Source organism: Lepidochelys kempii, chromosome 2 (assembly GCF_965140285.1).
Source record: "Lepidochelys kempii isolate rLepKem1 chromosome 2, rLepKem1.hap1, whole genome shotgun sequence".
In the NCBI taxonomy this organism is placed as follows: domain Eukaryota; kingdom Metazoa; phylum Chordata; order Testudines; family Cheloniidae; genus Lepidochelys; species Lepidochelys kempii.
In genome coordinates, this window is record NC_136381.1 from 48633921 (window position 1) to 48661402 (window position 27482).

Here is a 27482-nt window from a genome sequence, read left to right on the forward strand (position 1 = left end):
CATGGGTGCTGGCCCAGGCCCACCCATGCATCCACCCCCAAACATTCCTCCACACACCCCTAGGGGAGTGCGCTCCACAGTTTGGGGACTACTGGAGTAGCATCTCAGAATGATTTCAAACTTAAATTCACCACACAACTCTTGCTTTGCACATGAAGCCTTCTGTGTGTACTAAAGACAATTATTCATTGTCCTGGGTTTTATATAGCTTTGAAGTAAAGTAAGAGTGTTACTGGGGTGGTGTAATAGATTATGGAAAGGAAGGAAAATATATCGAAACACATTTTAAAATTGTGAGAGTGATGGGCTAAGCCATTATTGCAATAGAGATCTGACCCACTTCTGCAAATACAAGTAACATCAATAAACCTTTTCACGGTTGGCACATCAGAATGAAATTTATCAATCGCTTTGACATGGATTGTAAAGGAAGGGCTGAATTGCAGCAGCAGTTTCTTGCAACACCTGCGCATTCCCCATTATCCATTGGAATATTAGTTTGTAAACGTTCAGGGTTGAAAGCAAGGTTGGTGATTCCATCTAGAAGACAATCCGATTTGTGTCCAGCTTTCAAATTGCTCAAGCTTTCAAATATAAAAGAGTGGCAATGATTGTTGCAACCTCTGTGGCATGTAGATGGGTCCAAGGGAAGAGGTCAGCTTGCTGACAATTGAAAGTAAATTTAGGATGCTCTTATCTAGGTGGCAGAAGTATCCTCACACCTTCTTGTCAACTGTCTAAATGGGCCATCTTGATTATCACTACAAAAGTGTTTTTCTCCTGCTGATAACAGCTCATCTTAATTAATTAGCTTCTTACAGTTGGTATGACTAATTCCACCTTTTCATGTTCTGTGTGTATATATATATTTATCTTCTTACTATATGTTCCATTTTATGCATCCAACAAAGTGGGCTGTAGCCCACGAAAGCTTATGCTCAAATAAATTTGTTAGTCTCTAAGGTGCCACAAGTACTCCTGTTCTATTTATCTAGGTGGAGGGCTTGTTCAAATGACCTCCCTGAATTCCTGCTTGGGGCCCAGTTTTTAGGGCCTCTCTGAGACCCACCTAGGGCTCCTCTCAGAGTGCAAACAAGAGTAGGCTGAAGTATGTTGTGTGAGATCAGGTGGAAAGTGCACAATTCTGTCCAAGTGAAGAGGGCAACTGTTAAATTGAGCGAAGAAATCAAGTATTCATTAGAGAGTGAAATGCAAACTTCTCTGGTAGAACCATTCCTTGTCCGATTTACAAATATTTGCTGTACTAATTAGGTACTATGGAATACTCTATCATCATCTATAGTAAAATACAGTGCCAAGAATGGTTTCAGAGTAACAGCCGTGTTAGTCTGTATTCGCAAAAAGAAAAGGAGTACCTGTGGCACCTTAGAGACTAACCAATTTATCTGAGCATAAGCTTTCGTGCGCTACAGCTCACTTCATCGGATGCATACTGTGGAAAGTGTAGAAATTGGTTAGTCTCTAAGGTGCCACAAGTACTCCTTTTCTTAGTGCCAAGAACGAAAAAGATGTAGCCTATGGATATGTGATGATTGCAATGGGATTATTTCTGGATGCTGAAAAGAGAGGGCAATTTGTTGGCTAATTAGTCTTTTCCATATCTTACTTAGTTTGTAAGGACCAAGTCTTATTCCACTTCTACTCAGAACCGAGACAAAAGAGCGAGAACCCAGGGAGGGAGTAGAGTACCTCTGCTGGGTAGCATGTTTCTCTCCTTGCTGTAGCCTCACAGAACCCTCTTTGCTGGAATGATGCAGATGAGCAGCAGCCACAATGGATTTCACATTGGAAACGTGAGCTGGTGTTAACGCTGCTTCAAGCTCCCCACTCTGTAGCACAGAAGACTGCTTGTGGGAAAGCTGAGAGGAGGTACAAGATTCCATGAGGATTGGGACTTCCACACAGGACTCTGGTTTGGGAAATGAACCTCTCAAACATTCCTATAGGGGAGGGTCAATTTCCTGCTCTCTATGGGGAAAAATCTGTGTAGATTACAATATGGCTCCCAATCTATCAGCAGGAGCATGCAGTGGTTTAATATCATATCAAAAGCATGTAGTCACACACTGCCCTTAATGTACAGAGAGAAGACCCAAATATCCTACATAATGTGAATGTGTGTTAAATGACTTTACAGTAAGAACAGGAGTTTGGCATGGTAACTAGGACTGGTAGGATAAAGCTCAGGTTAAATTAGTAATGTATTTTGATGTTCTGCAGCATTTGTAGTTCAAGTAGTGCTACTTAACTAAATGTCAAAACCCCTCGAGGTCTCAAATATATTTGATCATTTCTTCCAAAGCAGCAAGAAAAATGTGAAATACAAGTGAAATGGGTGTTTAATGTTTTTTTTATATAGTTGAACATAAAAATCCTGTTCCCAATATAGAAATTCCAAAAGATAACAGGGTGCAAAATATCAATCATCATTCTCTATAGAATACCAGAAATGGTGTAATTCTGAATTTCCAAAGGACACTGAAAGTCACTGCTAACCTTTATACCTGGCTGTTTGGCCAAAAACAAGATGTTATGAAGCCAATCTCTTTACACTTTGCTTCTATGAACAAAGGAGTGTTATTAATTTATAAAAAATACTTCACAGAGCATAAAACCCTGAGCAAAAGTATATTTGAACTGCATGTATAAACTAGAAGCAGGAAACCTGGAAAGCCTCTTTATAGCACCTACAAAGGGAGTACTCTCTGTGTTTGATAGGAAAAGTTGAAAAGAAAATACACCAAAAGAAGAGTAGTATATTGAAGTTTGCAGTTTTAATGAATTCGGTCATATTGTTCCATTAATTATCTTTATCACAAATATTAAGGAAATTACCTTTTTTGAAGTCTGGTCATAAAGATCTCTCTCTGCCATACACATTCATGTACTTTTTCCCCTTTGTTTGCTAATAGTGTGTATCTACCTTCTTTGATTATGAAGACTGCTATATATAACGTTTACCACAAGGTGGTGCTAGCAAGCTGCAAGCATGTTCCTACTGAAAAGCAGAAAATTAAATACAGCTATAGTTATATTCGTTAACATTAGTCTAAGGCATTTGTTACATTTAAAATTAGAAAAACTGATGATGCATTTCCCCCCTTGGAACATTACTTCACTTTAACACCTTCAGTTCTACACAGCCATCTGTACTTATGTTTGGAATTTTTTTTTTTTAAATATATGAAGGAAAAAAAAGGAAAAAAAAAAGGACAATTAAGTTAGCTCAGGAACCAGAGGGTAGCCTGTCTTGCAACACCGAGAAAGAGACACATAACAGAGATATGTACTGAAGTCCTGAGAGAAGGGGAGGTTGGGGTTTTGTGCAAATCCAGCCTAGCTCTTTCAAATACAGTCTGACAATTCGGTGTCATGGGTACATTTTCTAGCATGAAGAGGCCAGAGGGCAGGAGGGCTTGCCAAATAAAATACTATGCGTTCTCTATTACAGAAGGTATGAAAGCGCATATGTGTAGTCTTAACTGTTCAGATGTTCTATTGGATGTATTCCATATACAACAGAGGTATGATAGCTGTTATCTAAAAATCAGTTACCTATATGTAATAGTACCCAGTAACATTCTTAAATGCTACTGCGTACTACCACCGAAGTTCAGAAGAATCCACTTCGTAATCATTCTGGTAGACAGTGGAGAGGATCACCAAAGGATCCCATTCATGAGCACACGTTTCAGTTCTTCCAGATAATGAATTAATGCCACATCTTGTTCTCCCTTTTTAAAATGGCACATTTGGCATTACAGTAGTTTACTGCTGTGAATAAGTTTGCTATCAATTTGCAGCTGTGACACCGTTGGATCCCTACTCTCAATACTTAATTCTTTGGGTCTGAGGTACAACGATTAATGGTTGTACTGTACTTATAAAGTAACACTTGCACGTCTCTGATGTAAAGAATGATTCTGTAGCTAAATTCTTCAGCTGTAAACAAAAAATCAAATTAGATTAAAATAGAAAGTTAGAATTTGACTTGATATGAAGTATTTCAATTATTCGAGCTATTTGGGAACATCTCGGGGAAAAACAAAAACAAGTCATATGGCTTCAATCATATTAACTAACATTTTACCTGACTATCTACAACCCATAAAACAGTATCATAGGGCTATCATGATAGTCTAAGTCAGCAACAAAAAACAGATTTTTTGATGGTATCGGCATACGGCAGAGAATGTAGTGAAAATCTAGAGGTTCCAGCACATAATGAAGGCATAGATGTAGACTAATCTACTACAAGTGAGTATTCTACTGAGTGCATAGAATGGCTACTGTAATGCTTTGGAAATTCATTCCAGCCCATATGGTTCCAGTTTATCATCATTATACAACTCAGAACCCTTGTCAGCCAATCAGATTGTTTCCCAATCTAATCTACTTCAAATGCATAATTACAGAATTAAAATGTTCATAAGACATTTAGGAAATGGGCAAACATTTCTGCATTATTTACCATATGTATTATACACACAGGTAGGATCAGAAGGAGTTGCTATGCCAGTGACCCAGGGTATAAGTGGAATGTGGGAAAAGAAGGGAAGACAAGAGTTCAAGTAAGAGGGCAAGAGCTAGAGCCTGAAAAGTTTGAGATGCCCACTAGAGCAAAGGTGGGCAAACTATGGCCCACAGGCCACATCTGGCCCGCAGGACCCTCCTGCCCAGCCCCTGAGCTCCTGGCCCAGGAGGCTCGTCCCTGGCTCCTCCCCTGCTGTTCCCCCTCCCCTGCAGGCTCAGCTCACTGCGCTGCTGCCGCAATGCTCTGGTCGCGGGGCTACGAGCTCTTGCCGAGCAGCACAGCTGCAGAGCCCGGCCTGACCTGGTGCTCTGTGCTGGGCGGTGGCATGGTTGGTTCCAGCTGGGCAGCACAGCTGCCTGTCCTGGTGCTCTGGGAGGTGCACCTGTAGCGCCGCCAGCCACCGGTACTCCAGGCAGCATGGCAAGGGGGCAGGGGAGTGGCGTCAGAGGGTGGGGAACAGGGGTTTAATGGGGGCAGGGGTCCCGGGGGGGCAGTCAGGAAGGAGAGAGGGGGTTGGATGCAGCGGTGGGGGGCAGTCAGGGGCAGGGGTTCCAGAGGCAGTTAGGGAGAAGGGGTGGTTGGATGGGGCAGGGGTCACCGGGGGTCAATCAGGAATGAGAGGAGGGGTTGGATGGGGTGGCAGGGGTGTGTGTGGCGCAGTCAGGGGCAGGGGGTCCGGAGGTGGTTAGGAAGGGGTGGATGGGGCAGAGGTCCCGGGGGGGGGGGAGGGGGGGGTCAGACAAGGGGCGGGGCCAGGCCACAGCCTCCCCTAACCAGCCCTCCATACAATTTCGGAAACCTGATGTGGCCCTTGGGCCAAAAAGTTTGCCCACCCCTGCACTAGAGAGACAGATTTTCCAGTTTCTTTAAATTCTGCACGGCAAATGCCAGTGAGAAAGATCCAACCAAAAAAAAAAAAAAAAAGAGAGGATTCAAGAACAGCAATAAAACTTAACAGGATTATATGCTGGGATGAGGAGTCTTCCTTAAAGTACATTATTAAAAAAAAAAATTCTTCGGGGCGGGAGGGGGGGACCCCATCAGCAGCTGCACTGGCCTAGGTGTGACACTGTAGTGCGGCAGGATTCAGCAAGCCAGGAGTTGAGCACATAGTTGAGTGTGAGAGATAGATCTGCATTGGCGAATACAGTAAGCACAAATAACGAGAAGTCCAAATTCAGTGTCTGATTCTGCAGTGACCTTGCACATAGGACTCCTATGGAAGTCAATGGGAGTGATGCACTTGAGTAGCTGCAGAACAATATCCATAAAGATGATCTGCAAAGGAAAGATCCTTGTGCCTTTTTTGACTCTGTCTGAGTTGTACCTACAGGCCTGAAAGGGTTTTGTTTAAAAAAAAAAAGTTCCCCTTCTAGAGTCTGACCTTAGAAATTCTAGTTCTCTACCCTATTGCAATTGGAGAACTAATCAAATTAACACATCACAAGAGACAAAACACTAAAAGAAGAGTAAGTGTGAGTCAAGATTTATAGTCAGTTTAAAAACTCAGTGTTTGTTAACACCAATGCCTAATTGATTCTTGAAAAGAATGGGAGGATATTAACAATTCAAATTCCCACCCCTTCTACTAAGATGAGAGGTCACAATATTAATCAGAGACCTCTCAGTAGTCCTCCAGTAAAACCAAGGAAGACCAGGCTTGATATCCATGATGTAAAGATTTTAAAAAAAAGCAAGCAGAGAAGTTTTTTTCTAGGATTTTTTCAGACTTTTAAGTATACCATGAGCAAACAAAAAAGGCACAAAGCAAATTTTTAAAAAATTAATTGCAGGTCACCACTAATACAAAGTAGCTGAGAGAGTACTACCAGGAAAATAAAAGATCACTCACTTTAAAGCCAACTAGGGGGCATTTCAAGACCTGTACAAAACAGGTTAAAATGGTACACACTGTAGTCCTTTCAAAAGCTCTCTCCATATGAGAAGATATAATTACAAAAAATATATAAAGCAACTTAAAAATTCAAGAGTGAAAAGTTTTGTTTTCCTCTTTAGCAATGGAATTTGTACTAGTTACCACCAAGGTCAATTAATAGTCACATGTGATAGCTTTACATAAAGTGATTTGCATTTGCAGTTTTCCAGCATAGTATATTGTCATATAAATCTTAAAACTCTTTACAGCATCTGCACTGAAGGCCAACAGAGTTTTTTTTAGATCATTTAGATGGCTACCTTGATTAAAAGCAGTTGGCTGCATCTGTACAGTTACTTAATGATCCACATTATGCAGTCTGTGTTTACTGTTTCATCCCTTTTATTAATATTGAGAGATGATGGCCCAGATTCCCAGGTCTGGCCAAGAGGAACTAAAGGCATAAGTCAGGAGATGGTGTGCAAAGGTGTCTTTAAAGCTCTGCTTTTGCACTGCTCCAACTCTGGTGCTGAACCCTGCGTTATGGCTGCTGTAACATATGCCAGCCTGAAACAGTCACAGGGTCCTGAAAAGTAGCCCAGGCTAGAAGCGCAAGTACATAGCCCAGCCACATACCCCTCTCTGTAGACACTCCCTGCTACATCAGCTCTACAATACTGAAGACCATGGCACACTGGGGTGATTCTCCCTGGAGCAGTTCAGCCAGCTTGATGACCTTATTACACCAGCCCTGCAGCACAAAGCAGCAGCACCACACCCAACAACTTGGCACAGTCGGTTCATGATTTTCATATTCAGCTTACTTGAAATGTTATTTTCTACCAAATTTGCCCAGGTGGGGCCTTTATCATAATCAACATGAGTATTAAACAGGGTACATCTTTGTCTCAAGTAAAAAAAGCCTGGCAAAGTACATGTTTCCATGCAAAAGCAAACAGACATTAACAGGTCTGAATCAATGTACGCAAAAAAAAAAAAAAAAAATCAAGACAAGTCCATTGACATGCGGGAGTTGCAGGAATCCCAACTGGATTAGCCTCACTCGCCTGTCCCACTCAGTGCTCTCTCACTTTGCGGCAGGATTCTTGGGAGGCTGCAGTTTGTATGTGCTGAAGTAGTTTACCACTTGCTGAGGCACTTCTGCCAGGACACACTGAGCCAGGGCTTCTTTGGGAGCCTTATTAAAAAAAGAACATCAAACTTCAGTCTTAACCATTGGTCAGAGGAGACCTTAAAAGTTTAGGTGCCATCCGTTAATTTGTCCAAACAGAATCTACAGCATTTCTCTCAGGAATTTGCTACAGTGCCCTTGGAAAAAAGCTTCCCTGCCCACCTTTACCTTTCCACTCTTACTACTAAGCAAAATGCTGCAAAGCAGCTGAATGCCTCCCTCCTCTGCAGTGGAGGCTGCCTCTGTGTGGCATATGCAGTTTACAAAGTCTTTTGGGATCCACCAGGATAAAATACACTGAGGAAATTTTTAGCCATGTCAATAAAATCTCTGCTATGCAAGGTTAAAGTGACAGAAGTTAAGCACCTGAGGTTGGTTAAGTGAGTTTTCATCCACATCCTATTATCCCAACCCTCATCTGCAGTAAATGCATTGCTTGTTCTACATGCAATTCCTTCAAAGTATAGTTAGTTTGTATTTCAAGATCAAACCTGTGATACTAGAAAAAGGAAAGTTTGTGTAACTGAAAAACAGATTTAAGCACATCAGTTCTATACCTGAGTAATCATGACGGCACTGCACTAACTGGCAAATTAATCTACAACTTTCTTCTTCTAGACTCAGTCTGATATATACAGGGTTGGCTTTTTGAGTCCTTATTTCCCGTTCCAGTCGGTCTACAAGCAGTTCCTTGGAAACTCTACAGCTAATCAAATACTTTCATATAACATCCAGCCATCTAGTTTGGGTCTTCTACATGCTTCTCTCACCCTCTACTTCCAAGTTTAACGCACCATTTCCTAGATATTCTTCCAGTCTTCTTTTCACATGCCCAAACCATTTAAGCCTGGATTCCTTCAGCTTTTGTATAACTGGTACCACCTTCTCATATCCCATAATTTGCTCATTCTGAATATGGTCCAACCTTGTAATTCCATACATCTGAACATTTTCATTTCCATTCAAGACATTCTCCTGTCTTTCTCAGTGCCCAGCATTCACAGCCATACAAAAGAGTAGGGCTAATTACTGTCTTGTAGATCTTGCTTTTCAAGTTAATAGGCATCCTCTTATTGCAGGCCACTCCACTTGCTTTTCATTTAGTCCACGCCTTTCCTGTTCTGTTTATAAGTTAGTCATGGAGTTTACCATTATTCTGTACTATCTCGCCTAAGTTGAACTTCTATACCTTTGGTATTGGCTGGTCCTCAAGACTTATGTTTCAGGAAGATGACGAGACTATCATCGAATCTACAGACCATATACTGTTTTATTTCTGCTCATTTTCATGTAATTTCTTTCAAGTACAGTAACTCCTCGCATAAAGTCGTCCCAGTTAAAGTTGTTTCATTGCTGATCAATTAGGGAACATGCTTGTTTAAAGTTGCGCAATGCTCCCTAATGTCGTTTGGCAGCTGCCTGCTTTGCCCACTGCTTGCAGGATTCTCTGGAAGAGCAGCCCCTCCTTGTGGGGATTAGAACCGGGGGGCTGGCAGTCCTCCCCACCCCCCGACAATCAGCTCCCTAAATTCCCTGTAAGGTATGTGGCTCACCAGCTGCCCAGCAGCAGTTCAGCTGTGCCTCCCCTCACTGCCCTGCCCTCTGCCTCAGAGCTGCTCCCGGGAACTTCCTGTGTACAATATTAAACTGTTTGTTTAAAACTTACACTTTATATGTATATAGTGTCTTTTGTGTGGTGAAAAAAAGTTTCCCTGGAACCTAACCCCCCATTTACATTAATTCTTGTGGGGAAATTGGATTTGCTTATCATTATTTCACATAAAGTCGCATTTTTCAGGAACGTAACTACAATGTTAAGTGAGGAGTTACTGTATGCATCACTCTAAATATTTGTCTGCTTCATTTTTGCTCTGCCCTAGGAGCATTACATAACCTGCACAAAGCACACACTACTCTTTGGATGTTTTCTTAAAGTGCATTGTGAACAAAAGGCCTTGGTGAACTTTGACTTATTAGAAATTGTTCAGTTTCTTCGACTGGCCTTCTGACTGCGGTAACAGCACCCTTGTACATGTCCTAGAGGAGTCTGATATGGTATTCACGTATCTGTTTCATTCTCATACACCACTAGATGACTTCTTTTGGAAGGTGATCATAAGCCTTCTCAAGATCAATGAACACTACGTAAAGGGTTTCTCCTCTTTTCTCTGCATTAAGATTGCTCGTGGAAAAATATAAATATAGCATTGTTAACTTGCCTGGCATGAATCCAAACTAACTGTCACTGACTTTTATTTTCTCTTCAGTCTCTTATGAATAACAGTCTCCCAGACCTTCATGGCATGGCTCATGAGTTTAACGCTGCAGTTACCAGAGTCTTGTATGTCTCCTTTTTCCTTAAATGTTGGTACCAATGTGCTTTCTCCAGACATAGCTGAGTCCTCATAATGAAATTAAACAATTGTATCAATATATTCATGCCTACCTGCCCCAGGTACTTCCATATTTCTCCTGGTATGCCATCAGGACTGAGAGCTCTCTTATTTTTTATGTTGCTCAGTGATTCTACAACTTCTTCTTGGACTGGTACCACCAGAACCCGGTTTGGTTTTATCATATGGCATGGTTCTCTTGGATGCTCTTCAAATCATAAGCCTTTAAACAGTAATTATGCTACCATTCCGTAATCTGGTCTCATTGGTTAACGTATTTCCACTTTCATCTTCAATTACTTTGATCTCATCAATGTCTTCAGTTCTCTTATCACTGGTCTTTTCCAGTCTATATATTTCTCTCTCTCACTCTTCTTCATTTCAAGACAGGCATCTAACCCTTCCAGGGCTTTAGCCTTAGCAGCTACCACCTCATTTTTGCTTTTTAGCTTTTTTATACTCCTGAAAATCCTGCTGTTAGAGTGTTCCTTGCCAAAGTTTAACACACTTTTTAGTCTCCAACTAAGGATGGCACTTTAAGTAATCGTTGCAGATTACTCCCTTCCCCCACATCAAAATGCCTGAACAAATAGTGGCAATCAAGGAAAACTGGTGCATTATTTTAATATGAGCTTTTTACCATGAGGGGCCAGGGAGATAGAACAGAGCATAAAATGTACAAAAACAAGAACTAGGAAGGGAGCACCTTGGAAGCTAAGCTGTTTTATCTGTCAGTTTTACTTTCCCCAGATTATTTATTTGTATACATCTTTGCAAGGCCATGACATTTAAGAAGGCTATATGACCCAATGTCAACAGTATTTATATGCTGGATTCCATCTGTTGGGTTGTACACTAAATAGAGCTTCCCCACCATTTTGTTTGCATCTCTGTAAAGAGGGTTTTATTTGCTTTAATAAAACTACCTCAGCAAGGGCACCTATATATCAGAAAATGACTCCCTCACCTTCACACACTAAGATTTATTTATCAAAATGATATAATGCATGCACACAGAGATTAATTCTAATCTTAATCCAGATTTACAGCCAGGCAACTACACTGACTAAAATGGAAATAATCTTAGGTGAAGTCAAAATCATTGCTCATTTTCTCCTCCGATAGGACACCAGCATTGGTTTGATTATGCTGAACTGCATATCAGTTCTGAAGTAGCTATATAAATGACATGTCCTGAAAAGACTGGTGAAAAAAAGAGAGAGAGATTGATTGATTCTTAAACCAGGAACAGGTCACCTTTTTCGATAGAAATGATTTACTGGGAGTTCCACAGATGAGCTGGTAGGCTTTCATCTCTTCTTAGCCCCTGATATGAAAGCCATACCTCACCGCTAACAGAGAGTGTTTTCAAGAGGCTTTAGACTTCATTCCAGGGCCATTCCATGTATAAACTCCACAGTGGAAGTAGAGCCACTAGTATTTACATGCTATGAAATCTAGTGTACTTCGCTGGTATGTATTCAGTAAGGAATGATACTTACATTTTGGAACTGCCTAAATGGCACAAACTGGACAATGTCTCTGATAGCTGGCTCTCCAGTTGGGGACCTGAGACTTCCATTGTCACCATCAAGAAACTCCATGGCACTGAAATCAGCTCCTCCAACGCCAACAATGATAATGGACATGGGAAGCTTTGCGGCATTAACTATGGCGGCTCTGGTTGCATCAAGGTCTGTTATCACACCATCCGTTATGATGAGGAGCACAAAATATTGCTGTCAAACCAATATGTACTTTGTTACAATTGGGAACAGCAGAAGAGATAATATTGCATACATGCATGCTACAGGTTTACAGGGCATAGAATGGTAACTTTTCAATATGAGAGGCTTATTCTTTGCAATCAAGAATCTACATTTGATCCAAGTCTCTTCTGCCTGGTCCAATAAAACCCAACCTTAACTCTCCCTCCCCAAGAAGCAAAACACATATTCACTGCAAAGCCTACAAGGCCCTTATGTCCAACTGGCAGCAATCTAAAGCAGCCAAGTTGAAAAGCTATCCTCAGATCTCAAGTACAATGTCATTCAAACATAGGACACAGATTTTGTTGGGTTTTGGGCAGGAGCTGAAAGCAAGTTTAACTGAATATTTTCCTTTATGATCTATTTGAAGTAATGTCTTTGAAAAATGTAAATATAAAACCTTGCTCAACACAGCCACAGAAGCCCCAGCACATAAGCCAGAGTGCCAAGAAAAAAAAAGAAAGAAACCCTCCTGTATGTACTGTAGCAAGGAGTTTGCAAAACACTGACCAAAACGGAGGGTCTTTGTCCTGAGTGCTGAAAAAACAGACAGTATGCCTGATTTTTTAGGGCAACAAATGCTATAACAGCTCTGCTGCAGTTACACTGCTGTAGCACTGTAGTGTAAAACACTTACTACAGCAATGGAAGGGGTTTTTCTTGTTACTACTCGAAAGGCAGTAGCTAAATTGACAGAATTCCTCTGTAGCTGCATCTATAATTGGGGATGAGGGTGACCTAACTACGTTGCACAGGATGTAAAATTTTTCACAGCCTCAAGTAATGCAGCTGGGTCAACCTAGGTTTAGGTGCAGACCAGGCCTTAATATCATACCATCACAGCCAGTCAGCGGTTGAAAGGAGGAGTTCTTCTAACGTAAGTGTCTAATATGAACAGTTTATCTAGCACCAGTTCTACACTTCAAGGAAGTTTCAGATTTCTAAAGAAAAAAAAACTACACAAGATACTGGGTTGGATTATTAGAAAAGAGGTGGATTCTTTTTTAAATACATATACTCCCTCTGTTGCTTCAAATTCCTACGTAAAATTTTCTTTACTATACCTGCATGCCAGCTGTTTTCTAGGATTAACTGGCAGAAGCTGCAATCTGCCTTTGATGTTTTACGTAAATTAGCTAAATTTCAAATAGGAGCCAATAGCTTACAGTACATATCTATAACAGATAAACCAGGTCTTGACTTCAAATCTCTGTTTGGCTGTTCAGTGACAAACACAGATATTTGTAATAAGCAAAATTAGTGTTCTTCAGTAGAAAAACCCTGAGTACGGAGTTCCAGTAGAGGTTTACAAGTTTGTTGGCTCACATTCACAAGTATGGAGGCTATTAGCAGGGAAAGGCTTTCAGAAAGTGTTGCAGGTACATAGGTAGCAAGGATACCCAATTCTCTCTTTGTCCCCAGATATCCAATATTGCGTCAGTTATGAAACAGTTGTGAGCTGAAGAATATTCTTGGTAACAGCATGCAAATAAGTAACAGCCTCTTCACTGTGCTTTTAGAATCTGTATTTACTATTGCTACCATCAATAGTTTATAAAACCTGGATTAGGTCCGGTTTCTGTATTACGTTGTTTGATGAACCTTAAATGGAAGGATCACATCTCCATTGTTACAAGTAAACTCCATTCAAGTTTCAGAGTCTCTTTTTGGTGGGTTGCCACCATCTCACCACCCTGCTTGCTCTGGACAGGGATTCAGTTCCAAGGACAAACCACCACAACTAAACTGAGACCTGCATATTTTGCTAAACTTCCATTTTCTCACTTTCATCTGGTTTCTTTTAGGAACTTCAGGAAGCCTGGACTTAAACTATAATTAATTTTCTGATTGTTTTTACCAAGCCATGCTCTCCAATAGCTCCCCCTTGGTTCCCTCCATATCTCTTCTCTACTTTGTCTCTTTGCTCTTTTTCTCCCTCTTCACACAACTACTTGTTCCCCACCACTTTGTCCTTCCTCCTGTATAGCTCCCTCCAGCTCTACTTTCTCCACATCTGCCATGATGTCTACAGAACCCAGCCTATTGATCATGACTGGACAGTTGATAAGCTGTGCTCATTCCTCTTCTCCAACCCTTTTCCTAATCCTTCTAACCTCAATTAAAAAGAAAACACAAACCAAACATTTCTACAATACGTGTAACTAACAAAGCTGGGCCAATTCTTCAACATGCTCTTTTGCCTATATGTTGTATCCACATCCTCAAATATTCCGTTTGTTTGTCTCATTAGATTGGAAGCACTTCAGAGCAGAGACAGTGTCTTTTCTAAGACAGAAAAATGCCCAACACAATGGGGCCTATTACTATTACAAGAGGTCCAATTTATAGGGTTGCCAACCCTCCCAGGACTCTCTGGGAATCTCCAGGAATTAAAGATTAAACTTTAATTAAATATTATGTCATGTGACGAAACCTCCAGGAATACATCCAACCAGAATTGGCAACTCTATGTCCAAAGTAAAGTGTTATGGTTAGTCATATGTCATTTGCATATTAATACTGATAGTTCTTTTCCAGTTTCCAGCTAACTCATAGCAGTGCTCCTGTCTGAGCTCTGGGAACAAAGCGGAAAAGTTTAGAGCAGTGGTTCTTAAACAGGGATATGCCTACACCTGAGTATGCAGAGGTCTTCAAGGGGGTCATCAACTCATCTAGATATTTGCTTAATTTTACAACAGGCTACATAAAAAGCACTAGCGAAGTCAGTACAAACTAAAATTTCATACAGACAATGACTTGTTTATACTGGTCTATATGCTATATACTGAAATGCAAGTACAATATTTATATTCCAATTAATTTATTTTAGAATTCTATGGTTTTAAAAAAAATGAGAAAGCAAGCAACTTTTCAGTAACGTGCTCTGACACATTTGTATTTTTAGGTCTGATTTTGTAAGCAAGTAGTTTTTAAGTGAGGTGAAATTGGGGGGTAAGCAAGACATATCAGAGTCCTGAAAGGGGTACAGTAGTCTGGAAAGGTTGAGAGCCACTGGTTTAGAAGGTTCCACAGAGTTCATTCTGTGTGTTACTTGCTGCTTTGGACTGCAGGTCATAACAAGGGACAAAGAGATAAGCGTGTTGCTGTTTGCAACAGCCAAACCACAGCCAGACAGTTTTAGTCTTACATGACTCTTGTGCAATCCTGTCTTGGTCACGTTAAGTAACGTGTGTCTCAGTTTACCCTCTGAGAAATGAGGATTACGCTTGCCACTCAACTTGAGGATAAATGCTGCCCTAAAATGTGTGTGTATTCCAGGGCAGAACTAGATCCTTAATGTTTGTGAAGTGCTCTGAATGTTTTGGATGAAAAGTGCTACAAAATGCCAAGTACTTTTTTTTAAATTGACATTCCTATCAGAAAATAAGCTTCATCTGGATGAAAGATTCTTGTTATGTACAATCTGTGAGGAAGCTCTGGCATCCATAAAGCCTAATGGTAACAAATGCAACTTCACAGGATAAGTGGATAACAAATAAGGTTGGTACGCTTCCAAGCACACAGAGGGGAAATGAATAGCGTATAGCATCGAAAGAAAGAAGAAAGAAGGAGGGGAACGTCTACACTAAGATAAAGTACTTACTGATGCTGTCTGTTGCTGTGCAGCTGCACCAGCTAATGTAGCCACGTGGTTTATTATTGGAGAAAAATTGGTTGGCCCATATAATTTTACTTGAGGAAGGCAGGCCCGGTATGCATCAATAACACCTTGGATTCCTTAAGAAAACAAATGGTTAAGTCTTAATATTTCATGTTAATGTTGCATTGCTGTTCTGAGGCACTCAACTGTCCTGACACCTCCATAGGTGCCAGACATCTAGAGTAGTACAAAGTTATTTAAAATTAAGATAATGATAAAGGAAGTTGTATGCTTTAGGTGAACAGAGGCCTTTTATCAGGCCATAGCCTTCCACAAAAGCTAATCTTGACTTTATGTCAAGGTTAAGAAGGTTGTCTAAGTGGCCAAATATCACTATCCTGAAATCTGGCTACCTAGTTTATAACAGGTCTGCTCAGTTTAGAACACATGTCTTTGTTAGCAGTCTAAGCAGAGAGGAAAAGACTAAATGGTCAGAGAATGAACCACCTTCTCACTCCTAGGGCCAGCGAGGTTCCCTCCACACCAGCAATGAAGTACCTTGGCATGGCAGTATGGAAGAAGCCTACATTGCTGTTACCCCAAGGTAGATGTGCTGTGAAAGTTCAAAAAAGAAAAAGAACCAAAGGCTCCTTCACACAGGTAAGGATTTATAGCAGGAAATTCTAGCCTGGTTACTGACTGAAGTTCCTTGTCTATTTAACGAAATCAGCCTGCTTAATCAGAAGCCTGGCAGATGCTCTGATTAGCAAAGAGCATCTCCTTCCTTCCCATCTCTTCTAGTATTTTGAAGTCCATATTCTGAATAGGTCACACATTTCTTCTAATCAGAGACTTTTCTATACAAATTAACATCTACTGCCACAACCTTTACTGTTGTTGTATTAATGGTGCCAGATTAAACACAGCACCATGAGGCAGTTAAGTGGTACCTAGTAGAAACAAGACTTTCCAGATATTTGATTCTTTAAGACTCTTGTGATAGTTTCTAAGACTTACCAGTGCAGAATGGATTTGATGGGTTAAAGTTTAATGGAAACTCATGAGATACCTGTCAATACACAAAAGATGTTCAGGTTTTAGACATGCACATGTCCTTGAGTAAGTTGTTTTAGATTGCCTACGTAGCAAATTTACACATTTGGTTACCTGAAAGGAAGGAGGAATCTGTGCACCAAATCCAAAGGCTGGAAACATTTTATCTCTGAAAACGCAATTTAAGAGAAAATGAAGTAGTTGTTTCCCTTTAGACTGTTCACAATTCAAAACAATTTAGCTAATCCTAGTCATAATCATAAAGCTGTTTATTAGAAATCAACAGGAAATTTCCCCTGTGTAAAGGCCAAATCAGGTAGGCAGAGAGAATTTCTTTCTGTCCAAGTCAGCAGGGCACTTAGGGAATTAACATTTAAAATTTTTGCTATCAAAATGTGTTAGGTTGCAAATGCTCTGCTGGTTTTTGTTTAGCATTTGTCATGAGATAATTTAAGCCATGAAAACCGTAGCAGCTATTTACTACCATGCAGACCATCGAGTTTGGAGATATTACTCCTGGGGGAATTCTGCGCCACAGCACATATGGAGAACTCTTGTCCCCCACAGATTTGCTTCCCTGCAGAAAAACGACTTTCTGACAGGGAAGCAAAGGAAAGCCATAAGAGCAGTCACACCACTGTCCCCCGCAGTGTGTTTTGGGTGCCAGGGAAGCGGTCAGAGAGGTAAATCACTGTGGGGAGGGGGCAGGACTGGGAAAGCCCCGACTGGCTGGGCTGCTAGTCCCGGTTGGGTTGGGGACGATGGGACTTCCTCTTCCCCTGTACTGCATCCATCCACCCACCCACCCCACTGACCCCCAAACAGCTGCACCTGGATCCCCACCCCAGTGGGGCCCACTCCTCCAGCATCTGGACCCCCCCCACTGACCCCACACACCCAGACCCCCCTACCGAGCTCTATCCCCCACACATCCAGACCCCCCCGCTGAGCCACACCTGGACCCCCCTGCAGAGTCCCATTATCGCTGCACCCATAACCTCCCCAACAAGCCCCTGTGCATCCAGATCCCTCCCACACCCGGATCCGCCACTGAGCCATCCACCCCCAGATTGCTCCCACAGAATTCTCTCAGCCCACTCTAGGATCACCCACACTAAGCCCCTCCACACTTGGATCCTGCTGGGCTGAGCCTGCCTGCCCACAACTGGTGCATCTGGCATGGCAGAGCAGGGTCCTGGGGTGTTTCTGGGGCAGGCCCAGTCCTTGCACGGTGTCAGGGTTGGGTTGCAGAATTTTAAAATATTGTGTGCAGAATTTTTTTTTTGGCGCAGAATGCCCCCAAGGGTAAAATACGGACTGAGAAACGGATTGTACTGAGGTTTGTGAATTCTGGGCCCTCTCAAAGGAATATCACCCTAGATCAACAAGGATATACTATTGGACACATCTCCAAGTCCCAGGTCCCCCTCTCTCATCATTCAAATTCCTTCTATTATTAATAAATACTGACTTTCCATGATGCCCACAAACTGTACTCATGAAAATCCTCCACGTCACGTTAGAAAAGAGATTCAAAATTAAAAACAAACCATAAGCCCCTACACTTGTTCTCTGGTTCTCCCAATGGGACCTCTCAACTGCATCCCAGACTGTAAGCTCCATGGAGAGCAGACTGTCTTCATATCCATGTCCTGTATCCTGAACACATTGTTCGTATTTAAGCAGATATAATCTCTGTGCTGCCACCCTCTGGCTCTGCCAAGGAATATCAGATAGCTAAATTGACAGATTTGCACCTCCATCCATTTAGAGAAAATGTCACTTGGGTACGACCATTTGTAGTATGCCTGGACCACCTTATGCAGAGTCAAGTGGAATGTAGTTACACACAAGCCAAAACAGACTGTACCCTTTCTCCCTAGCCTCTCCCAGCAAAGGGCGAGAGCTCATTCAAAGAGGAGAGGATAAAATGGAAGGGAAAATGTGAAAGGATTTTTATGCATGTTCTCGTACTTTCAGTACATTCAGCTCTACAGCTTTTATTATGAGCTGTTTATGGACATCTGCAATACTGACATGCCCCGGTTCTACAACATGCATTTGAAAATGAGATAAGTTAAAACTTACGCATCATAGTCCTGAACGACCATTCCTACAGACCAAATGGCTGTCAGGTATTCGTTAACCCCATTAGGGCTGATGTAATGTAGAGAGTCTGGTGAACGAGGGTCCCCATTGGAGCCTGTAAAATCTATCCCCACCTGTCAAATGTAGCATTTGTATCCGTTAGCAGTGATGGAAAACTGGGTTCCCAATTGCAGGCAAAATTAAACTGACAAAAACAGGAAGAACTATCTACATCACATACTGGTACATGTAATCATCTGTCAGCTGCCATAGTTACACCATTTTATTGAACATCAGAACCTTGTTTAAGGAATGTACCCTACTCAAACATCATGAAGCTGTGGTTCACCATGGGGACTGGTTGGCTTTCTGTCTATCAGCTGCTGGCTCATATAGGTCTTAAACAAAAGCATTCACAATATTCTCCATGGTTGTGAAATGAGTCTATAGTCTCAGCCTGCTTCCAAGTGGAAGCTACTCAAAGAATACCACAACAGTTAAAAATTAACAGATACCCTTGCTGACAGACCAGCCAGAGACACTGATCTACTCTGGGTGAGGGCTGAGGTACACTGCCAGAGTGGAGAAAACTTACATTGCTACTGCCTGTGTTGTACCAGTATTGTGAATTAAACCATTTCAGGGTCTGATCCCATGCTAAGGCCTATGCATGTTGCTCAGGCTGTGCATAAGGGCCTTGAAGCCATCCTATATAGGCAGTTGAGATTATTCTGGCATGAGGAAATCCTTGCCAGGTGTAAACCTACCATAACAAGCTCTACATGACCACCCCCAGGTGTAATGGATGTGTTAGGAGTGAACAGAACTACAGACATTCCCAGATTGCTTGACAGCCGTTAAGCTGATCTGAACTACACTTGTGATAAGATGGTGTAAGACAAACCCAAGCAACAGGGAACTGTAAACTCCTTTGGTCTCTGCCCATACAGTTATATCCAGCTCTGACTGGGTACATCTGAATATTCAGAACTCATGTCTGATGCTAGCAGTCTATCATATTCCAGAACTTTCCAGGTAACAGTTGACAAAACAGGCCAGAGGGCCTCTGGAAATATGGGCTTATGAGTCATCTGCTACAAAAAACAAACATGAGATTAAGAGAATCCATAACACATTACAGCTTACTCTGAAAAACAAAGCAATTATGTACACATAATTTACTTACAGTGAAATTCAGCTGACATCCTCCCATGATGTAATCAAGGAACGTACATTCCACTATAATCTAAAAGGAAACACACTGGTTTCAGCAAAACCCAAAAGACAGAAGCAATTTCTTAATTTCCTTAAGGCCAAGTTTTGCTTCCCGTACTGATGTAAAACAGTACCTTTACTCCATAAGTAGTGCCTCTAGATTTCACTGGGAGTACACAACGAATAAGGTACTATGCACTGTGTGTGCCAGTACTGGGCCCCTTATAATTATATTTAAACAGGATCTGGGTACATGGAGAAAATTCATATCAGATAAATATTTCTTACATTAGCCAGTGTTCAGCTAGTAAGGAAATTGACACTATGGTACCTATTAATTAATTGCTAGGAAGTTTAGTGCTTTTTTGTGTTTAAGACAATGCAAATCACCACTTCCCTGGTCATTCCATGATACATGCAAATAGAATTTCAGAAGGCTGTTTTATTATTTAGGACCTGAACACCCCCACTTCCCACTCAAGAGGATATTAGATGAGGAATTCCTTTACTTTAAGTGGTAAGATCATCCTACTGAGAATAAGGTTATGGGGGTTTGATATTTAGACAACTATTTCTAAACCAAAAGACCTTGTATGAAACAGTAACTTTCACTTGCTTGCAATCTCCTGTATAGAAGACTAAGTCATAAACGCTCTATAGAAAATGCAGGAGTAATATTAATTGTATTCGCAAAAAGAAAAGGAGTACTTGTGGCACCTTAGAGACTAACCAATTTATTTGAGCATGAGCTTTCGTGAGCTACAGCTCACTTCATCGGATGCATACCGTGGAAACTGCAGCAGACTTTATATACCCACAGAGAATATGAAACAATACCTCCTCCCACCCCACTGTCCTGCTGGTAATAGCTTATCTAAAGTGATCATCAAGTTGGGCCATTTCCAGCACAAATCCAGGTTCTCTCACCCTGAAAACCTGGATTTGTGCTGGAAATGGCCCAACTTGATGATCACTTTAGATAAGCTATTACCAGCAGGACAGTGGGATGGGAGGAGGTATTGTTTCATATTCTCTGTGGGTATATAAAGTCTGCTGCAGTTTCCACGGTATGCATCCGATGAAGTGAGCTGTAGCTCACGAAAGCTCATGCTCAAATAAATTGGTTAGTCTCTAAGGTGCCACAAGTACTCCTTTTCTTTTTGCGAATACAGACTAACACGGCTGTTACTCTGAAACCTGTCATTAATTGTATTCTGATTCTATGTGAAGCAACAATGTTTTACTTTGTCACGGTAATGCTTCTACAACATTCAAAGCATTCTGTATCTATACTATCATCTTCTAGACTCAAATCTTTCTGCATTTTTCATACATTTTACTGTTACTTACACTTGGGGTAGTTGAGGCATGTTAGATCAGAGATGCTGTACCTGGACATTTATAAATAAAGAAAAATCAATTGAGTTTAAAAATAAAATCCTTGAGTACCGACCTCACAGTGTTTCACACTCACGACACCAGAATTTTTGTAGCTTTTCTTCTTTTGTCTCTTCTTCTCATTGATGCATTCAAATTCAGCCTAAGGGAATGGAAACAACAACAAGACTACAATCAGTACAATTTATGCAATACATTTAAGTAGTACTTATTCAGAGCTTTAAGCACCTTTGCTTTACATTGCTTTTGTTTTACCGCCAGTGACTGCACTTTCAAACCCATCCTCCTCAGAACAAGAAAAACAAAAGCCCTACAGGCCACACACAAGTATTTGTACCTTCCCTCTTTGTACCTTCCCTCCCTAAAAGCTTCAGAAGAGAAAGGCTTTGTGCAGCTCTTGGGGATCATCATAGGTAGGGAGTGAATTCCAAAGTTCTGGATCATCTTCAGGTACTAGGCTGGATTAAGCCATAGCTCCAAGTAAAGCACATTGCAGCTATTTTGAAGGCGAGAGAGTTGTAAGACATGGTAGCAAGATCTGCATCTGAGAAGAATGGTTGCATCCTCCCTGCCAAACAAATTAAAAAGCCACCCAGTTTTCTTCTGCTATAGGGTTGCTCAAAAGCAGCTAAGGATTCAACAGTAACCCAAGACTGCAAGCTCCAGTAACAAATGGCAGGAGCACACGCCCTCCTATAAAGTGGCTCACTGATGCGTCCGTCTTCCCAACACCACTTCCATTTTATGGAATTGGATTTCCGCCAGCTAGTCCTCATCCTTTACTTGTCCCTAGAAAACACCGAGTCAGGTGTTTCTGCCATACGTTCTAAGCATTCAAACGGATTTCTTAAGTGGTTTGGGACTCCATTTTTTCCTAAGCCACAGGACAATTTTTTCATTCAACCAGTGAGGTTAAATCCAACAATTCATTGAGTAAAAACAAGCTTAGCAAAAAGAAGCCTCTTGTACATTCTCAAGTCAGTCAGGAAACACTTGAGCTCTAAATCCTTCAAAGTGCTAAGCGCCCTTAGCTTCTACAGTGAGAAAATGGGGGGCTCAGTACCATTCAGGATCAGGCACATATCAAGCGCTTGCCTGAAAAACATTCCTCCCACTGGAATTAGTGGAGACATGTTGAGGGTAACAATCTGCAAACAGTTTCTGTAATGCAACAAGACATTAAATACAGTATTGCAATATTCTATTAGATTCTTTCCTGTTTGTTGTTGGTTTACAGCATGGATAGAACATAATGGTAAGACATAATTAGAACTGAAACAAATTGTGGTACTTTATCACAGAGGCTAATCTAAACAGCCAGGTAGTTTCCTGATTAAATTTTCCATATTTAACTCTGTCTTGAAATTAAAAAGAAGCCTTCTATGAAAATGTATTAACTCCAACCACCATGTGGATTTTTGTTAAATCTTATAATTTTCATTAGCATGTCCTCCCCTCACAATCCCAATCAAGTAGGCTCTAGCCAGAGAATTCTCTCAGCCTTTTCTTATTTTGTGGAACACAGTCTGCATCTTATTTAACACCAGATTCTTTTCAGTTACACTGGTGTTAAGATCAAGTAAACACAATGAGTTCATTGAAGTCATTCCAGGATTAACATGGGCGCAACTAAGATGAGAAATGGCTTCTTACTAAATTCTACCTTACAGGGCCGATCGCCCAGCTTTATTCGCACAGGAAATGCTTCATGTCAGGCATGGTCCTAGTGGAGCCAATAAGTAAAGTTTTGCAGGATTGGATCCCAGTTCTTTTTAAGCAAGAGATTTCTTGAGCTCTATATTTCCTCTGTGTTGCCTTATAGCTTTAATTTTCAGCCAGTCTCATTCTGACACGCAGATGGCTTTCTTTGACTGGATACAGCCAATGTGTGGTCAAGAAAATACATGAAAGGAAGAGCCTTCTTGAAGCATTTTCAAAAGAAGCATACGCAGATTACATCTTAACTTCACACTTTTTTTTTTTTTAAAGCAGAAGATCCCAGCCCAGGTTATCAGAGGACAGATTAGGATGCAGCATTTTGATTCACATCAAATCGATCATACAGCATGCTTCAGTGGCACAAAGGGAGCTCACTATCTTACAGGATTAGGGTCTTATAGGGTGTGTGCGTGCAAGTTTTTTTTTTTTTTTAAACCACACAGAAGTATGCTTCAGTTTTCTTCAGTTTTGGCCCTAATGCAATAATTGGTTCAGTAAAATGGTACCATATTTTATTTAAATAATTAACTTACGAAACAGAAAGAGGAGTGGACTAAACGGTTTCATCCTTGCCCTTCAGGTGTTTGTGTAATTTAATTACTACAGCAAGATGCACACCACTTTGCTTGTGGTGAAAAGCTGAATAAATGCCAGCCTACTTCCGAGAATCTAGCAACATGAGAAAAAGCACTAGAAATCTCTAGAAGCAGATTACATATGAGCAGTCACTTGCTGAAATTATTTACCAGTGCTGTAAAAGGAAGTGTTAGATTTCCTGAAACTGAGCAGAGGACAGTCTTCAGAAACAACCACTGAGAGCGCAACATGGCAGGAGCAGTGATTAGAAAATATAAACACATTTAAAAAGTTAAATATTTATAATTAGTAGCTTTGAAGAATTCAGTTTACATACAATACTTTAGGATGCTTTTAGGTTCCAAACCTGTATGCAGTGTACCTGATCACTGAACTATTTTTCAAGTTATGTGCAATTAATGAAAAATATGGTAGAATATTGCTTGGGACACAAGTGTCGGGTTCCCTCCCCACGCTGAACTCTAGGGTACAGACATCGGGACCTGCATGAGAGACCCCCTAAGTTTATTTCTACCAGCTTAGGTTAAAAACTCCCCAAGGCACAAATTCTCCCTTGTACCTTGGACTGGGTAACGCTGCCACAACCAAGTGATTTAGACAAACTCAGGGAAAGGACCACTTGGAGTTCCTACTCCCCGCTAATACCCCCACAAACCCCACACCCCCTTTCCTGAGGAGGCTTGAGAATAAACAAGATGAGCACAGACCAACCTTGGGTTTTTTTAGGACACTAAAAAAAAATCCAATCAGATTCTAAAAGAAACAGAACTTTATTATAAAGAAAAAAGGTAAAAGCAGCACCTCTGTAAAATCAGAATGGAAGATAATCTTACAGGACAATCAGATTCAAAAACACAGAGGTTTCAGAGTAACAGCCGTGTTAGTCTGTATTCGCAAAAAGAAAAGGAGTACTTGTGGCACCTTAGAGACTAACCAATTTATTTTAGCATAAGCTTTCGTGAGCTACAGCTCACTTCATCGGATGCATACTGTGGAAAGTGTAGAAGATCTTATTATATACACACAAAGCATGAAAAAAATACCTCCTCCAACCCCACTCTCCTGCTGGTAATAGCTTATCTAAAGCGATCACTCTCCTTACAATGTGTATGATAATCAAGTTGGGCCATTTCCAGCACAAATCTAGGTTCTCACACACACACACACACACACAAACTCACTCTCCTGCTGGCAATAGCCAGAAGAGTTCCCAGAAGTCACCTACTACAGGACAGGCCTAACAAAGAAAATAACAACGCCACTAGCCGTCACCTTCAACCCCCAATTAAAACCCCTCCAACACATTATTAAGGATCTACAACCTATCCTGAAGGATGACCCAACACTCTCACAAATCTTGGGAGACAGGCCAGTCCTTGCTTACAGACAGCCCCCCAACCTGAAGCAAATACTCACCAACAACCACATACCACACAACAGAACCACTAACCCAGGAACCTATCCTTGCAACAAAGCCCGTTGCCAACTGTGCCCACATATCTATTCAGGGGACACCATCACAGGGCCTAATAACATCAGCCACACTATCAGAGACTCGTTCACCTGCACATCCACCAATGTGATATATGCCATCATGTGCCAGCAATGCCCCTCTGCCATGTACATTGGTCAAACCGGACAGTCTCTACGTAAAAGAGTAAATGGACACAAATCAGATGTCAAGAATTATAACATTCATAAACCAGTCGGAGAACACTTCAATCTCTCTGGTCACGCAATCACAGACATGAAGGTCGCTATTTTACAACAAAAAAACTTCAGATCCAGACTTCAGCGAGAAACTGCTGAATTGGAATTCATTTGCAAATTGGATACAATTAACTGAGGCTTGAATAGAGACTGGGAGTGGCTTAGTCATTATGCAAGGTAGCCTATTTCCCCTTGTTTTTTCCTACCCCCGCCCCCTAGACGTTCTTGTTAAACCCTGGATTTGTGCTGGAAATGGCCCACCTTGATTATCATACACATTGTAAGGAGAGGTTTCAGAGTAACAGCCGTGTTAGTCTGTATTCGCAAAAAGAAAAGGAGTACTTGTGGCACCTTAGAGACTAACCAATTTATTAGAGCATAAGCTTTCGTGAGCTACAGCTCACTTCATCAGATGTAACTTGGTTAGATGTAAATTGGTTAGTCGCTAAGGTGCCACAAGTACTCCTTTTCTTATTGTAAGGAGAGTGATCACTTTAGATAAGCTATTACCAGCAGGAGAGTGGGGTGGGAGGAGGTATTTTTTTCATGCTTCGTGTGTATATAATAAGATCTTCTAAACTTTCCCTTGCTAGTACTTACTAATTCTAAAGGAGTTGGATTGCTTGCTTCCTTGATCTGTGTCCGGCAAGCACCCAGAACAGACCGACCAAAACCTCCCCCCCCGCACCAGATTTGAAAGTATCTTATCCCCTTAGTGGTCCTTTTGGTCAGGTGCCAGCCAGGTTACCTGAGCTTCTTAACCCTTTACAGGTAAAAGGATTTTGTGCCTCTGGCCAGGAGGGATTTTATAGTACTGTATACAAGAAGGTTGTTACCCTTCCCTTTATGTTTATGACACAAGTCAATAAAAATAAAGAGATTCTAAGCTAAGGCTGCTGAGTGGCCTTCAATGAAATTTATGAGGATGCAATCTACCATGTTACAAGGTTTACAGCACTGTTAACGTTTCATAGCAAAATATATGGGACAGTGTGGTTTCTGAGTTTTTTTTTTTAAGAAAGGAAATAAAGACCCAAACAAATGAAAATCCTAGGTTGATTTCTGTGCACTAGTAGCTAAAATCTTAAAGTCTTCGTTGAGATTTATTCAATTACTTACTCAAGTGAGCAACAACCAAACCTGAAAATTAAGGATAAAGTAAAATCTGACACAATAAGTTCAGGCTTTGGCCTTTTAACAGCAGTGAAATTTATAGTGTATTCTGCATCTTGATGATTATGGATTGGTGAAATTAATTTGGCCCAACAACTTGGATTTTCAGACACAAGCCGTTACAAAAAAAGAATAAAATATTAAAGCCTGTAAAGGTAGATTTATAATGGAAATGCCAACTGAATGTGAACTGAATTGGTGCTACAAGCACTGCCATAAGGCAGTTAAATATTGACAATCAAAGATACTTGGTAGTCTTTGCTCAAAATGAATAAAGCAATTTCACAAAAATTCTCAAGAAACCTAGAGGCTTTGGACTTACCGGTGATGATCGAGAAGCTTCCTTCAGTTTTGACATCGTGGTTAGAAAACTCCCTATGAGATCATGAGACCCATCATTGTCATAATCATAACACTCTACCTAAAATGAAGCATTATCCAGGATTAGCGAGAGCCAATGAGAGTGATGTTGCAATGACACTTCTATAACAAAGAAAAAAAGGCAGGTTTTTTTGATACAGTTAGGATTTCAAGTGTGGCAGAAGTTTGCCCTCTGCCATAGACTTAAATTCATGGGGAATATATACAAGTGTCTGAAGGCTAGGCTTTACCAACTGCAGAAAGAAAAGGGAGTCTTACCTACTACTGAACCAGATCCTCCAAGCTGCTGAGCATCCTCATCTTCACGGAAGTCAATGAGCATCAAAAGTTCAGCATTTTACAGGATCAGGTCCAAGATGGTTAGTTAGGGCAAATGCTACTATTTTATTCTAATCATTTTTAGGAAAAAAGTCACTCCGTGGTGCTTAGTCTGTGCGCCCTTCTGCCGTTATAGACTGCAAGCCTGATTTTCAGAGATACTGACATTCAACTCCTATTGATTTTAGTGGGAGATATGGATGATCAGTACTTCAAGTCAGGCTCCGGGTGGTTAGCAGGAGAGCAAAAGCAAGTGGACTGCATTACTGATCCAGAGAGGGGCTCAGAGACAGAGTTCAGTACCTTTCACTGCTGATAATAGAAGCGAGACTTGAGAGTTCTCTCAAGACCAGCAGTCTTAATTATTTGTAAATTTATAACTTCCTCAGAGATAGTATGTTGGCTAAAATCCCTCTTTGCCTGTATTTACAGCCCAATGGTAAG

The 27482-nt window shown here is 41.1% G+C and overlaps 1 protein-coding gene across 6 annotated transcripts in view; it reads right to left on the reverse strand.

The window, feature by feature from the left end:
- Positions 1-3174: 3174 nt before the first annotated feature.
- Positions 3175-27482, reverse strand: part of CPNE3 (copine 3) — a 64058-nt gene continuing 39750 nt past the window's right edge. For all 6 annotated transcript variants that reach the window (XM_073330648.2, XM_073330650.2, XM_073330645.2 and 3 more), the window contains 9 exons: positions 26662-26760; positions 21196-21282; positions 19714-19773; positions 18528-18661; positions 16554-16608; positions 16404-16455; positions 15390-15523; positions 11519-11755; positions 3175-7629 (listed from right to left, as the gene is read on the reverse strand). In XM_073330648.2, the coding sequence (XP_073186749.2) occupies positions 7519-7629; positions 11519-11755; positions 15390-15523; positions 16404-16455; positions 16554-16608; positions 18528-18661; positions 19714-19773; positions 21196-21282; positions 26662-26760 (969 nt within the window). In that variant the 3' untranslated portion in view covers positions 3175-7518. The remainder of the gene's footprint in view (positions 7630-11518; positions 11756-15389; positions 15524-16403; positions 16456-16553; positions 16609-18527; positions 18662-19713; positions 19774-21195; positions 21283-26661; positions 26761-27482) is intronic.